The following is a 16,299-nucleotide window of genomic DNA, read 5'->3' as shown; positions in this document are numbered from 1 at the left end:
AAATCCAAAACGCCTCAATTCCTGCAAAACGTCACGCAACATGTACGATTGGGGAAAATCGCGTTGCGCTACATTTTCTCAGCATGCTACGCAACAATTTTCCAGACGCCTCATTTGTGTACTGCAACATGCATATGCCACGATTTACCGTGCGTCTCCATGGAGAAAATAACAACAACATTACACGCAGAAAATATATTTTGCAGAATTATTGTTTATCATCAACATTAATCAATGCTCAACAAATAATTCAGAGAGGTTAGATTATACAGCAAAAAGACATAATGAGGGACATTTCTTTCACGACAAGACAAGAACAAATTTGGCTATAGCTCGAAAATTTATTAGATCCACGTTTTTAGAAAATAGGATTTTGAAAGAGTTTTATTTTTTGTTTGTTTTCTAGATTTTTCTTCTTCTCATCTTCATTCCACACCCATTTCTGCACACGATACACACTCTGTTTTGTTGCTGCGTTGCTTGCTTCCAATCTATCATAAATATAAAGTTTTCATAAGTGAAAAATTCATCGAATAGGTTGTTTCTTGCGCTGCCCTCCTCTTCACGCGTGTCATCCGGTTGTTTTGGACACAATAATTTAGCGTTTTAAATATTTCCACCTGTTTTGTTCTTCTCTGCCACAGATTTTGTTTTGTTTTGTTTGTGATTACAATACCTAACACGATTTCCGACTACACACTAACATGGCTTTTACAGAGATTTCTTTGTGTTTTTGTTTGTGGTTTTTGTTTTGACCTCGGTGTTTGCACAGCTGGAATTCAGAGAAGATGGAGCATTACAACGAGTGTGAGTTTTTTCGGTGTGTTTTTTGGGAGACATTTACAAAGAGTTTGCTTGCTTAATTTTTTTTCAGTGTGTGATTTCTTGTCCTATATAAATTTATCACGATCACACGTATTTGTATTTGTTTTCTTGCTTTACTTTAAAGGGGTTTTACAAAAGAAAGTTGGAAAAAAGTGGGAAAGCGTTGAATCACGCAGGAAGGTTGGCTTTTTTCAAATGCAGTTTTTTTTTAACTTTTATTATCAGTAGTTATTCAGTGGTGGATTTATTTGATTCGTTTCTTAGGAGGAAACCTAACTTAAATCGAACATTTATAGAACAAAGCTTACAAAATGAGAGTAAAAAAAGGTTGTGTTTCTTAAGCTCTAAAACGCGAGTTGCGATAGTGTTTCTGGTTTAAAATTAGATGATTTATCACAAATTAACTTGTATTTGTTTTGCTGTTTTGTTTCTTCTTTTTTTCTTTTCGAGTAAACGGAAAAAAATATCGACTTCCAATGTTCGACAGATCGAATTTCTCCAAACAAAAAAAATCTTAACCAATCAAGTGTGGGAAACAACACCAAGCTTCTAAACATATTCACAGCTTTAGTTGTAAGGAAAACGCAAACGGATTCATTTTGTTTGTTTTTTTGTTTTGTTTCAGTGTTTCTGGTGTCACTCTCGGTACGGCACAGACATTTGACTTCTTACTTGTTTACTTGCTTACACGGTAATAAAACGGGAAGGAAAAGGGGAACCTGTCCTCTTTGCTCTTCTTTCGTTTTCTGATTGTTTTCTTAAAGTTTTCCGGTTTTTTTTTCAGGATTGCTAAGATCTCTACTGACAGTTGGTTGGGGTTTGATTTTGTTTACATTCTTTTCAAACTACTTGTGTGTTTTTGTTTGATTAGGTTATGTTTTTAAAGGGGTTTGTTGTTTACTTTGAAAGATTGTCATCATGTGAGTGTGTGAGTGGGTTTCACAGCGCTGCCCATCGCTAGCGTTGCTTTGCCTGCGTGGCCGGCCTGCTTTGATTCATTTAATGTTTTGGCTGCCTTGCTGATCGACATTTTTTCTAGCACAGATTGAGGTTATATTTCGGCAGTCTTCCTCAAGAATGAAGGAAAAAGTTAATTACTTACAGCCTTGAAAAATTAATTGCAAGAAGATAACGTAAGAATGAGCTTGAAACGTAACCTCAATCTTGTTTTAAGGGTCATCCGCTCTTGTTTCGCAAGATAATTGGAAAATTAAAAGCTCGAAATTGTAAGAAAAATAAAAAAAAATATGCTCTTTCACATCTCACAACATAAAACTTGGTGAAAAAAAGATTGACATTTTTTTTTCATTTGGTAAATGTCTTTTTGACATTTAGCTCACTTTTTGGAAATGCTGCTCATGCATATTAAAAATCCACAATTTATGTTCCACTATGCTTGATATTAGCTTCTAGCATATAACAGAACCAATCAAACAAAAAAAGTTAAATAACCACGAGTTGAATTTTTAAAATTGAGAATTTACCTTTTTCTACAAGTAATTTTAACTAAATTACTGAGTAAAAAAAAGTTACATAGAAAAACATGTTAATTTTACCTGCCTTGTTTAACCCAATCTCTGATGTAAAATTCACATTTTTCTTACACAAATGTTTCAGACAGAACAAAATGTATTTTTTTCTTACGTCACAGACTGAGTAAAATTACATAGGCTGTACAAAGTTATAATCTTTTTCTATGTAATTTATTTTTTTGAGTAAAATCACATGAAATCAAAATTTACCTAAACTTTTCATTTCATCGTTTGTTTTTTTCTATATTACACTTTTTTAATTGGAAATCTGAATCAAATATCAACTAAATTGAATGCTTTAGATTGCAAAATGGTTTTCCAAACATCAATAGTAAATAAAAAGAGTTGATTTTAGATGTAAATTTACACAGATTAATAAGAAAAATTGGGATCATTAAAAAATATATTCAAATTTCACCTCGATTATGTAATTTTACTTAGCTTTTGAGATAAAATTTCTAATTTTTTGCTTGCACAAAATCTGTTTGAAAGATGACATCATCAAAGTAAAATTGAATTCTTGTTTATGTGATTCCTATTTTACACAAAAGTTTATGTAAAAATACGTGAAAATATGCGATATTGATATTTTTCCATTTCCACTCTGCGAATTAAACTTCTTCCGCTGTGAAAACATGTACATTTTGTTAATTTTTCAAAGTTCTTTTGTTAAACATTCAAAGTAGTTTAAAAATAACCGTACTTTTCAAATTTGTTAAATTTGCATTCAAAAGAAGCGAAATTTTGTGTAAATTTTCACTTTATAACAGTTTTTTAAGTTAAATATTAAAATTTTCATAAAAAAAAAACGCATTTGGCAAAAATACTTAAATTTCCATATTTCGTATCAAACGAAGCAATATTTTGCATGCATTTTCGCTTTATTTTGATTTTTTTATTTGCAAAATAGTAAAATTTGCATAAAATAAAATACTCTTATTATTATATTTTGCAATAAAAGTATCGGACGAAGCGACACTGTATGAAAATTCTCAATATGAGTATCAAACGAAGCAAAATTTTGAATGTATTCTCAATTTATAATACAAAATTTGGCATGAAAACCATATTTTCAAAATACGAAACGAAAACGAAACTATTGGCACTACGCCCCCCGGGGCATGGCCTTCCTCTAACGTGGGATTTCTGCTCCAGCGCCTCTGACGAGACAGGAGAAACCGGGACCGACGTTTTACTTCACCATCCGATAGAAGCTCAGTGGATAAGGCGGGAATCGAACCCGCGTCTCATAGCATCATCAATACAGTACTTTTTATTAAAATTTGAGTATTTAAAAAAATCTGTGTTTAAGGTAGAGTGTTTAAGAAAAAATACTCTTTAAAAAAAAAAAACTTTGTGAAAATTTTAGTATTTTACAAAAAAGTTCTCATTAAAATGAAAATGCGTATAAAAATATAAAAAAATTGAGAATTTTCGAAAAAATACGGTTTTTTTTTAAATTTTTTGTATTTTACCAAATCAAAGGCACAGGGAAAATTCAAACAAAAATTTGCTTCGTCGATATTTCACTGTTGCAAATTATGAAAATTTGAGAAATTTGAAGTAGTTTTGTCTATTTTTTAGGGAACAAAAACGGCCCACATTTTCAGATGTAAATTACACATCACATCATGTAATATTATTATCATATTTTTTACTTTGAACATGATTTTTGATAAATTTGAAAGAAGTTCTTACCAAAACCGATTATCAAACAAAGTTTCCTTTTTATATATTTTTCAAGAAAAGGTTTTTTATTAACATGGAAAGTGTAAAATTGGTTGTTGTAATATTACATCTTTTGTGATGTAATATGAACACACTCAATGCTGGAAACGTGGAATTACACTAGAATAGAGATAAATTTAAAAATTTTGAACGGTATAATTTAATCTTCTTTATGACATAAAAGATTCACTCATTCCCAAATTTTATGCGAAACCTTACCAAATGACCCCTTCCTTTTGTCGATCAAATATGGCATCCTTTTATTTCTTATTATTTTCTTCATCCTTCAATCCTTTCAAATGCTTTCATACAAACGATTAGCCACGCTCGATAACGTAGGAGAAATGTTCACCAAGTAAAGGGTGTGATTAGTTTGGAAGAGAGTTTGAAAAGGTTTTTGTTGATGCTTGTTTTTTTTTATTATTTTGGAGTAAAAAGGTTAAAAATAGAGTAGAGAAAGTGAAGGTATTTCGATTTGTTTTGAAAAATGCGACAAGCGGAAAAGGTCGAACAACACTTAAATTTGCTTCACACGAGATAGCTTCTGATTAAGAGGGTTATTGTGACTTTAATAGGTTTTGATTTGTTTTTTTTTATTAAGAACGAGAGGAAAACTTGGGAAAAATGTAGTTTGTTTTAAAACGTTGTGTTTCAATTAAAGCTCGCAGTTTTCAAACTCGAACTGCGTTAAATTTGGTATTTCATTTAAAAATCACACGAGGCTTGGATAAAATACACGCGCGCCAGACTTGTCCACGCTGATTTAAGGGCATCTCTACCGGGGAGTGACAAAAGGGAGAGGGGGATTTATTTGTTTTAGCTATCATTTTTTGACTATGGCATTTTGTTTTCTTTTTGTTACACTCTATTACACATTACACTATTTGTTTGTCTGCTTGTTCCGCGAAGTTAATAGAAGAGAACCATTTAGTTGCAATTGTGTGTCTGTGTGTGTGTTTTTTTGTGTTTTGTGTGATTACATTACATTAAACTTTTAGTTTGATTTTGGAGAGGGGAGGACACTTTACAGCAGATAGTCGCCGGCGTCCGCGGATTGGCTCAGATGGTGGATCGGATGATGATGGTGATGATGATGGCCTCCGGAACTGTTTCTATCACTTTCGTGGTGGAGATGATGATGATCTGCTGAATCTGCTGAGGTAGTTCTTTCTCGTAAGCAACAGTCGATTGCTTGGCATTGTTCATGATGGTGATCATGATGCTGCTGACTCTGATGATGCTGGTCGTGATGATGATGATGGTTTGGGCTTTGATGGTGAGCGTGTTGCTGGTGCAGGCTGGTGCCGGAAGTGACTCCTCCAACGACGACGTCGCAACATCCGACCGGCGGGGGTGACGCGGGCGATGAAGGAACCACGTAGACCGGCGAGCGGCGTTGCTTTTGCGGAGCGAGGTTTAGCGTTTTGTCGATTGCGCGTAGTCGCTTCTCGAGGCTGGTTGTGGACAGGATGTTAACCTGGAAGGATAGGAATGATGGTATTTATATTAATATAAGTGAGTTTTTCTTGGTAATTAAGTGTTATATTTAGGTAATTCCACCTCATCCGTATCAAACTAGAAATCAAGCTCAAATTTTGAGTGGCTGTTGATACCATCAAAACGAGCAAGAATCTCGATTGAAATCCAAAACGGACCAAACCGTCTTTTATGGCACCACCCCAAAGTTTCGCCGTTCTAAATGCTGGTTTTAAATTTTCTTAAAAAAAATCAGCTGTGTCTTTTACATTAAAACTAATGTTTATTAGTAGAAAATCCAAAATACAAAAAAAAATGCTACGTCATTTGTGAATGGAGCATGATAAAAATATGTCCTTTAGAGGCAAATGTGACAATCTGCATCATTGCATCAGAACATAATTTGGATGTAGAGTAGATGGATGTAGAGGCAACCATTGTTTAGTGCGCTCAATTTGTTTTACTAATTTATTTTACGACAAATAATTTGTGATAATTGTATGTTTTTTGGGACATCAGAATTTCTGATAGGTCAAATAGTAAAAGGATTTTATTTCAGCCACTAATAAAAAAAACTAAATTTTTATGCTTTGAAGATACTTAAAATTATCATGAAACTACGTACCGTAAAACGGGGTGACTTTGATAGCCGGGGTGACTTTGATAGGTTTGTGATTTTTCCGCAAAATGAAGAGTACAATTAAAATACGTAAGGAATGGTTTAGAAAAATACTGACCGTGGTAGAGAAGTGTTCAAAGTACCTCAAGAAGAACTTTTCATAAATTGACAAGGTTAAAATGTTAGTTAACTATAGTTAAGAAAATGTTGATGAAAGTCATTATTTTAAACTTCCCAAAGTGTCATAATTTTCTCAATGAACATGATTTTTAATCAGAAAACGGAATGCATTTTCGGATTCTTTGGGCAATTTTCCACTAGGAGAAGGTAAAATAAGTTTGTAAATAATAAATAATATGTGTTTTTGAAACACAATTAAAAAAATCTCCAAATTTATAGGCAATTTCAGTTGAACAAATTTCATGTAAAATGTGAAAACTTGTGATTCGTGCTTCGAATTCAGTATAAAATGCAATATAAATCGATAATTTTACAAACAAAACTAGTTTTAACAAATTTCTGGCCAAATTCTGACTTTTTAACAATTTTACCTAAAATTTATATGTATTTTGCTAAAAAGCGTATAAACTTAGTTAAATAAATATGAACATTGATTTTTTTTTCTTAAAAACTATATCAACTGCTTAAGTGATGGTACATTTAGCGGACAAATAAAGTTTGAACATCTTAAATATGATTTTAACAAGAAAAACTATGACTATCAAAGTCACCCCGGAATTAAAACTAAGAATTTTTAACGTAACTATTTTTCTAAACATGATTGAAAAAACTTTTTTTCCGAAATAGTGCATGGACTTTGTGTGGTCTACCCCAGTACATGTTTTAAAAATATTAATCTTGAGAAAAACCTTAACTGTTGGAAAATATTCTAAAAACAAATTGAAATCCTATCAAAGTCACCCCGGTTTACGGTATTTGTGAGGAAAAAAAAAAACTAGTATGTGTTATATTATGTTATGTTTTGGTAATATAGAATCAAATGATCGAGAATTTCTAACAGATATCTATATTGAAAGCATTTTTTAAAAGTACTCCACATATTCATACAACAATTACTTTTGAAAAAATATTAAAATTTGATGTTTAATGGATATCAAATATAGTCCAGACTCGATTATCCGAAGGCCTTAGAAAATTTCACTTCGGATAATCGAATCACTAAAAAACATTTTTTTTTTTGTCACATTTTTGATTGTTAAGCTTTAGTATGACCCCTAAACTACTCTAAAGTGATTTTTTTAAACCAAGATGGCGGTGATGAAATATAAAAAATGCATTTTTTAATTAAATAGGCAATCAACCATTTATTTTTTTTCTAAAATGGGGTCGCAAAACTTGAAATATATGATAAAAGTAAAAAAAAAATAAAGTACGAAAAAAAAATTTCGTTATTCGATTATCCGAAGTCCCATACACACTTCGGATAATCGAGGCTTCGGATTGTCGAGTCTGGACTGTATTCAGAAAATTTCTCAATTTTCGAAAGTTGTAGGGTTTTTTTTTTTAAATACTCAAACTATAAAAAACTATGTATTTTTGGAAAAAAATACTGGAATTTAATGTATTGAAAAAGGGACAAACTTTGGAGAAAAACCATTCGGCCCTGTCTAAATATTTTTGAAAAATTCAAAGTACACGTTTTTCTGGGGATTCCAAAATTTATGCTTCCCCTCGAGTTGAGCATGCGCAGTCATTTTTGTCAATTTTTGTAGGTCAGTGTTATTAGAGATTGGTAGTCTGATTTTCAAATATAAAAAAATTAAAACTGAAATTAAAATTTGAAAATTGCTCAAAACTGGTCTTAAATGTGAAAATAACGTTTTTAGACCAGTTTTGAGAAAGCTGTTTCTTATGCCAGGGGCAAGATAGGACCAAAATTTCTCTTAAAAAGTGCTAGAAAATTTTCTCAATTTGACTGCTATGGTATTAGTTTTCAATTGGCAGAAGTTTGTTTTCCCATACAAAATTGAAATGGTTTGTGGAAAGCCGGGTCAGCACTTTTTTTCATAAAATTATTTTTATAAGGTCCATTTCGGTGCTGGGACCTGGTTAGGACCGAGTCGGCTTTTGTAATTACATTTGACTTAAAGCTAAGAGTGATTACAGAGGATCTTATGTGTAAATGTTAGTGGAAGGGGAGCCGATTCGGGTCAGCACTGATTGCTTCCAAATTTAGGGGGTTGTTTTGAGGCCTAATTACGATCAGAAAATAGCTGTGTTCTGATTTGGCAATTTTTGAAGATTTTCCATAAAAAACGTCAAGCCACCCTAATACCCATTTTTGGCATCACTTTTGCAGTTTTCCGCTATCAAAATACAATTTTTAGAGAAATCAACAAAGAAGAGTTGCTTGCTTTCTTTATTTGAGCTATGTATTACTTAGAAATAGTCAAAAATACTTAATGTTAACTGTAATTTAAGGTGCTGAAAAGTTGATAAAAGGAATGGAATGAGAATCATATAAAAACGGAAATGGTATGAAATATTATTTAATCTACTCGCAAAGTTTTTTTCAGAGAAGGAAAAAAATGGACACTAGCCTGTCCCATTTCTGGAGCAACATTTGAAAAGGGAGCAGTTCTCTACGAAATCGGTGTTTTTTAAATTATATTTTTGTATTTTTAATTCTGGCTGAAACTGTTTTGGTGCCTTCGGTATGCCCAAAGAAGCCATTTTGCATCATTAGTTTGTCCATATAATTTTTCATACAAATTTGGAGGCTGTCCATACAAAAATTATAAATATGAAGATTCAAAAATCTGTATCTTTCGAAGGAATTTTTTGATCGATTTGGTGTCTTCGGCAAAGTTGTAGGTATGGATGAGGACTACACTGAAAAAAATTATACGCGTTAAAAACATTTTTGCTGATTTGCAATTTCACTTTGTTTCACTAAAACTTGATTTGCAAAAATCACTATTTTTATTCTTTTTTATTTTCTAATATGTTTTAGGGGAGATCAAATGCCAACTTTTCAGAAATTTCCAGAATGTGCAAAAAATCTTGAATGAGTTATAAATTTTGAAATCAATATCAAATATTGGTCGCAAAAATTTTTCACCTCCATTTTTCGATGTAAAATCGAATTGGCAATCAAAAAGTAATTAAGTGAAATTTTGATAAAGTGCACTGTTTTCATGTCATAACCATTTTTAGGTAGCTTTTTTGAAAATAGTCGCAGTTATTTTTTTTTATAAATAAGTGCCCATGTTTAAACACCTTTGAAAACAAAGAAAAATGAGAAAATTATCTATATTTTGCTTTTTTGAACTTTGTTGATATGACCCTTAGTTGCTGAGATATTGCTATGCAAAGATTTAAAAACAGGAAAATTGATGTTTTCTAAGTCTCACCCAAACAACACAACTTTTTCTATTGTCGATACCTCTGCAACTAATGGTCCGATTTTCAATGTAAAAATACGAAACATTCGTGAAATTTTCCGTTCTTTTCGAAAACAATATTTTCATTTTTTTTTTCAAACCAGACGAACATTTCAAAAGGGTGAAATAATGAGTAAAAGTCCAATTACTTTTTACGTGACCCTAATTTTTGAATTCGACCTTTTTTTCCGCCACTAAGAATTCTTTGTACATCCCGAGCAGACGGTAATAACTTGGGAATAACATTTTTTGATATTTGAAAATACCAGGCCAATAACATTTAATGTTATTTATAACAAGACTTGTTATCCGTCGTTATGCATTTTTTGTTATTGAATTGTTGTGAATACAAAGAGACGAGAACAGAACACTGATGAAGTCTGCAAGTAGTAGACGAAATACGTATCTGTCAAGATATTAAAAATATATACCGGAATTAAAAGGAACAACTCGTCTCTTTGTATTCACAGTAATGCATTCTGCTAAAACGCTCAACCAAACCACAATTGAATTGTTATTGTAATAACAAACTAATAACATTCTCAGTTATTCTTCGAACAAATCTATGTTATTATTTTTTGTTATTTTAACAACTAATCCGATCATCCCAATAACATTTGAAGGTATTCTTCCATAACAAAAAATGTTATTCCAAAGTTGTTTTGGCTTTCAACCAATATCAGACCAATAACAAATTTTGTTATGATAACATAAACTGTTATTAAACTCTTATGCAAAAATTGATTTTTCAAGAAGAATTCATAACACTTACTGTTATTTTAACAGTATTTGTTATTGAAATGGCATGAATTTTGTTATTACCATCTGCCCGGGCACATAAAACTAGAATCTAAACATTTCAACGATGACACTCACCTTCAACTGCTCGCTCAGCGGCAGTATCGCGATGATCCACCACGCCCACGCCGGCCCGTCCACCAGCCGCTCCCAGTTCTCTTCCAACGTCGGCATCCGCCCAAAGCTCTTCGCAATCTCCGACTTTTTCCTCTCCTGCAAACTCTCGTGCCATCCGATCGCCTTCTCGTGCACCTTTTCGTGCAACTTCCGCACCACCTCCCACGAGTCCGGCTCGTCCTGGATAAACTCCACGTTCGCCGTGTCGTACCCGTCCTGCTCGTGCCGTGCGATCACCCGAAAGCGTCTACTTCCCACGGTGGAGAGTATCGAGCAGCCGTCGCCGAGCTGAACGCAGTCCCGGATGTCCAGCATGGTGCCGTACTCGACGTACCGTTGACGACCGGCTTGGGGGAGGGCGATTCCGAACTGGCGTTCGCCGCTTTCGATGGCCCGCCGGACCATCAGCTTGTAGCGGGGTTCGTACACGAAAAGGGGGCACGGGACTGAGGGGAAGGCCGTCGTGCAGATGAACACGGGGACTGTTGGCTCGCGGTCCAGTTCCTGGCGTTGGCGCTTTTCGTACGCTTCCGGGATGAACCGTTGCATGGCTTGTTCGACGAAGGAGGTGACCTTGCATTTGGACAGTGAGATCAGAGTTGGGTTGGAGGCGGCTGCCGTCGCGAGGAGGCTTTGGAGGTTCGGCGTCCGTTGGTGATGGTGCCGGAACTGCTCGATTAGGGGGGCCATGCAGAGTGGGCAGGACGGTGAGTAGTCCATGCAGCGGTCGAGGCAAACCCAGCAGTAGGTGTGTCCACATGGGGTAACGACCGGTCGCCACAGCGTTCGACAGCAGAGCACGCAGTCAAAGTCGGACGGTTCGATGGAGCTCGAACTTACGGTCAACCGCACCGGAGTGGCCTCCGCCGTCCATCGGACCGACTCCAGCTCCGCGCTCATTCGATCAACGAACGCGCGCAGCCTCGCATTTGGCCTTGGAATGATTGCCGTCGATTGGTCCCGCCGGAAGCGGTCCTGTTGCTGTCGCTGGGTGCTGAAGAAGCTCAAATTGTACGCCGTCAGCGATTTCCGCCGGTGGTGCGGTGGGTTCATCATCGCACTCCTCAGAAAGCCCTCCTCGTCGTCCATCTCGTCGAGCAGCGAAGCCGCCCTCAGATAGCTGTCCTCTTCGTCCTCGTCGGAATGGTCCACGTCGTCAAAGTCGGCCGTCCGCAGGGTCGCGTACTGCTTTTTCGCCTTGTGTTTGTGCGCGGATAGGATCCGGTGGTGGCGTCGCTTGCGCGAACTCATCAGCGAGTAGGGCGTGCCGAACAGCAGTGCCAGTGGGTCGCGGAGGGCGAGGGGCAGGTCCGGTTCCCGGCGAGTTCCGGCCGCCGCAAGGAGTTGTTGGAGGTCCTGGAGAAATATGAAATTAATTAGCTATCATTTCAGTAGAATTTCTCTAATTGATATTAATACCTTGGCAATTTCCTGTTTTATCCCGGAGGCCACGCTCACGGACTGTTTGTCGAGGAAAAGTGCCACGCAGTGGGCGGTGATGGCCGCTTCCGGTTTGCCGAGCGCCGATAGGGCGAGGGCACGCAGGTAGTGGGCCTGTTGAAATGGATAGGAAACAAGTTTTAGCCATTTAAACAAAAATGCACTCAATTGAGACTCAGGACCAACAATGAATAGTCAATTACAGCAGTTCCCCGTCTAGCCAACTTCCACAATGCATCCAGAAATAACCAAGAAGAAAAAATCACCCTCCACGTGATCTGGCCAAACGTGTCGCTCGCTTTGAGAACTAAAATACCCTGCCTCCTCCAGGGCTCAGCGACGTAACAGAAAAAAAAAAATACGCCATTCGTAATCGGTTACGAAACAAAATTCTGCCAGTTGCATTACGACTGGCTGGCTTTCTGAACTGGACACAGTTCTTCGATGAGGTAACGTAAGCCTTCGGCCCGGGGCACCGCGTTCTCCTTGTCAAAACCAAAAACGAAAAAAACAATCCGTCATTACGACACGGCATCGTGACAAGTGACCAACCCATGGTGGGGGAACGGATTTGTTGTGGTTTATGTTTGGGTTGGAGTGAGTTCTTGAATGCGATGATTTAAAATAATTTGTGAAGTCCAGAAACACAAAAAATATTACTTTTTTTTGAAAGCAGCATAATTGTAAAAATAAATCAAGCATTTTGTGATAATTATTGTTGAAAATTAAAAAAAAATGAGTTTATACAAGCCTTATCAAAAATATCATACAAAAATACAGTCCAGGGTTTGTATGATACGTCAGAGAATCGAAGTGTGAACAGAAATATATTTATTTTTCCGTTTTATTTTATTTTTATAGTGCGACCCCATTTTATTTAAATTTTAATGGTAGATTTCCTGTTAAATTACCAAAAACATTTTCTTAATACATATTTCTTCACCGCCATTTTGGCCGCCATCTTGGATTTAAACATTCTTAACCAGATTATCCAAAGTGAATTTTTCCTGAGGCCTTCGGATAATCGAGTCTGGATTGTATTTGTATAATTACTAAGTATTTGTGATCATTAAAAAACTTTATGCAACTAAACCTAGGGAAAATGCATTTATTTTCATCTGGATTCTAATGCTGAATCATCAGAACTTGACCGTACAATTTAAGCAACTGAAATGTTGAGATTGAAAAACTATATAAAATTAGTTTAAACTATTTTTCTTTAAAAAACATCATGTTTCAATCAGTTTTGAAATACGATTTGTTGAAATAAATAAAATTTAAGATTGAAATTTCAAATTCACCTATTTTTATCTCCATGATTTTAATCAGGTATGAAGACAAAAACTTCAACCCAACTTTTTTTTCCATACTTTTTATGTTTCCCGTTATTTTTAGGTCATTTTGAGCCATATTCATTTTTCGAAAATGTCAAAAATTCAACGATTTGCTACCCGTTTTTATCCTATCAAATGTGCTCTTGAATTGCCCCGAGTCTCCCACCGCGCGTAGCAAAGCAGGTACCAAATTTGATCTCAAGTTCATGTGTAGAAAATTATCGGCAAGTTTTGAATGCGTGTTTTGGAAATTTTTGGATGTCTGCTCTGGTTGGTGAGAGCAAACATGAACAACAATTAAAAAAATCCAAAATTCAAAAAATCAAATAGTACCAAAATCAAAAAATTAAAAAAAATCTAAAATTCTTAAATGTAAAATCGTATTTATGAGATTGATAGATTTTTTATTTGTTTTAAGTTTGTAAAGATTCGTAATAATTTAAAAAAAAATATGTTTTTTGTTTTTATTATTTGTTAGTTTGTAGACTTCCTTTGACTGGGCCCTGTAAACAAAGGTAACATTAAGTTTGTTCCTTTCAGACCTCCATCGGAATAATGTGTATGTGAACATTTGATTATAGAACGTTATCAAAAAAGCCTACATTTTAGTTTTAAAATTTAAATTTTCATCAATTTTATAAATTTTTTCATGCTCTTATGTTTAACGTGTTTTTTTAGTTTAGGTTTTGATTTTTGTTTTACTTTTTCACATTTTTAATTTCCTTTTTTTAGAATTTTTCGATTGAAATTTTTTAGATTTTATTTTTTTTTAATTTTGTAGATTTTTATTTTTTTTTTAATTTAGATTTTCTGATTTTTTTTATATTATTGGATTTTTTTAAATTAAAAAAAAAACTTTAAATTTATAAAAAAATAGTTTTTTTGAAAAGGTCCTACAAACTATGATATTTCTAATGTTTATTTATAGGACCTATTGAAAAAACTCTAGAAATGTTTTATTTATTTTTTATTTTTCATTTTTTTCAATTTTTTATTGTTTTTTTACTTAAAAAATATTTTCTTCAATCTTGTTATTTATTTTTTGTTTTTTGAATTTTTTAATTGTTTTTAGAATTTTCTGATTTTCATTTTTTCCCGTGCTTGATTCCATTTTTCCGTGCATAATTTAATTTGATGCGGTAGCAAACAGGCTGAACATTTAGCGGGCAGCAAAGTGAAATCCCAAAGAACTAAGAGCAAATTTGCTACCGTGACAGGCACCGCGATGGGGTTGACTTCGGGTGCAAATTTGGTTTGCTTCGATGTTTGCCACCAGCGCTGAAGATGCACTGAGTGTTTTGCACATGTTATGTTATTCAATTTTATTTTTATCATTAATTGAGCATTTTGGTAAAAACACGGACAAAGTTTATTGTAAACAAATTACATTTATCAAAACATACGGAAAGCATTATAAAACATCCAACACAAAATTTAATCTTGGCGAAACTCAAAAATTAGCATTTTTATCCCTTTTGAAATGTTAGGTTTTTTACTTTTAAAATTATTTATTTTTTTATCATTAAAAATTGTAGCTCATCCTTTATGAAGTATTTTTAAAATGCAAAAAGTTAAGCATTTTTTCAAAAGAAAAATAACTATAAAATTCTTAGATCGAGTAATTTTGTTTAAAATTGGAAAGCCAATTGCAAATCGATTTCGATTGAATTTAAAAAAAAATGAACATAATTTTCAAAAGACTAGAAACAACTATAAAAATTCAAAAATAAAATGAATGAAATGAAATGATGTTTTTGTGATAAAAATTGAAATAAGAAATTGAGATATTTGTTTGCGGAAATGTTCTTATCATGATTCACAACTTTGCCGAAGACAACTAATCGATCCAAAATCCCTTCTCAAGATAATGATTTTCGAATATTCACATGCCCATTTTGTTTGACCAGCTCTCACAATTGTACAGAGACTTGTATGGAAAAACTGATGATGCAAAATGGCTCCAAATTAAAAAAAAAATACAGTTTAAAAATTTGAAAAACAGCTAAATGTAGGCAATAATATTATATAAGTAATTCTTCTCGAATTTCGGAAATTGATTTTATTTTATTTCATTTGGCTCAAACCTTCTGAGAGCCTTTCCCATAACCAAAGAAGCCATCTTGTGGTACCGTCATCTGAGGCGAATCGGGACTACAGTCTGAATAGGGACAGCAGTGTTTAGAGCACTTTAAGGTTTTTAATTTGGAAATTGATGTACACATTTTGTTGGTCTGAGTCTGTTCTATCCGAAACTAACCAGAAAAAGAAAAATATTGTGCTCTAACATGGTTTACACTACTGTCCCAATTCACCCCAGTTGGCGGTACGTAAATATTTGAATATCTAAAGGAATTTGTGACTCCAAAGTCTTCGGGAAAGATGTAAGTATTGATGAGGAGTATTTTAAAAAAGATTTACTTTTAGTAAAAATAAAGCTTTGGTTTTGATTAATTTAATAAATTGCTAATTTTCAAAAAAATAAATAGTTTTTATTGGAAAATGTATAAATCTTTCCAAACATTTACAGATTTACAAATGTAAAACTGAATTCGAAAAGTACTTACAGAAATTATGATAAAGTGTTCCGTTTTCAAGAGTGGCCACTAAAAGTTGTGTATTAACTACACCCAAAATTCAGAATCGAGATAATCGTTCTCTCAAAATTTATTGAGGGCTCATTGCCAAAATCGATAGAATAATGGTACCAACTCACACCATCATAACAAATGAGTTCATTCGTTAGTTGAATCAATAAATCTCCAACAAGTGTCATACATCGACTTCTGACTTCTCCATGGTCACCAAGCTGTGGTGGCCGAGGCAGCTAAGTCATTGGATTGGTTTGTTTGTGGTTCGATTCCCGTTGTCGACACTTTTGGTTTTTTGTTTGACAGATGAACTTTTTTTGCAAATGAACCTCGAGAGAATAGTTCTATCGCCCATCTCGAGCTGTGTTCTCTGCGTCCGTGAATGGTACCACTATTCTCTCGACTCGAGACCATCATTCTCTCGGACTAGCGCTGCCA

The 16,299-nt window shown here is 34.3% G+C and overlaps 1 protein-coding gene across 3 annotated transcripts in view; it reads right to left on the bottom strand.

The window, feature by feature from the left end:
• Window positions 1-327: 327 nt before the first annotated feature.
• LOC120422431 (LON peptidase N-terminal domain and RING finger protein 2) overlaps window positions 328-16,299 on the bottom strand; it is a 118,559-nt gene continuing 102,587 nt past the window's right edge. For all 3 annotated transcript variants that reach the window (XM_052709600.1, XM_052709602.1, XM_052709601.1), the window contains exons 4-6: window positions 11,919-12,053; window positions 10,461-11,855; window positions 328-5,562 (exon numbers count right to left, since the gene is read on the bottom strand). In XM_052709600.1, the coding sequence (XP_052565560.1) occupies window positions 5,110-5,562; window positions 10,461-11,855; window positions 11,919-12,053 (1,983 nt within the window). In that variant the 3' untranslated portion in view covers window positions 328-5,109. The remainder of the gene's footprint in view (window positions 5,563-10,460; window positions 11,856-11,918; window positions 12,054-16,299) is intronic.

Source organism: Culex pipiens, chromosome 3 (assembly GCF_016801865.2).
Source record: "Culex pipiens pallens isolate TS chromosome 3, TS_CPP_V2, whole genome shotgun sequence".
Taxonomy (NCBI): Eukaryota; Metazoa; Arthropoda; class Insecta; order Diptera; family Culicidae; genus Culex; species Culex pipiens.
Note: the sequence above shows the minus strand (reverse complement) of the source record. Positions and strands in the feature narration are given on the sequence as shown.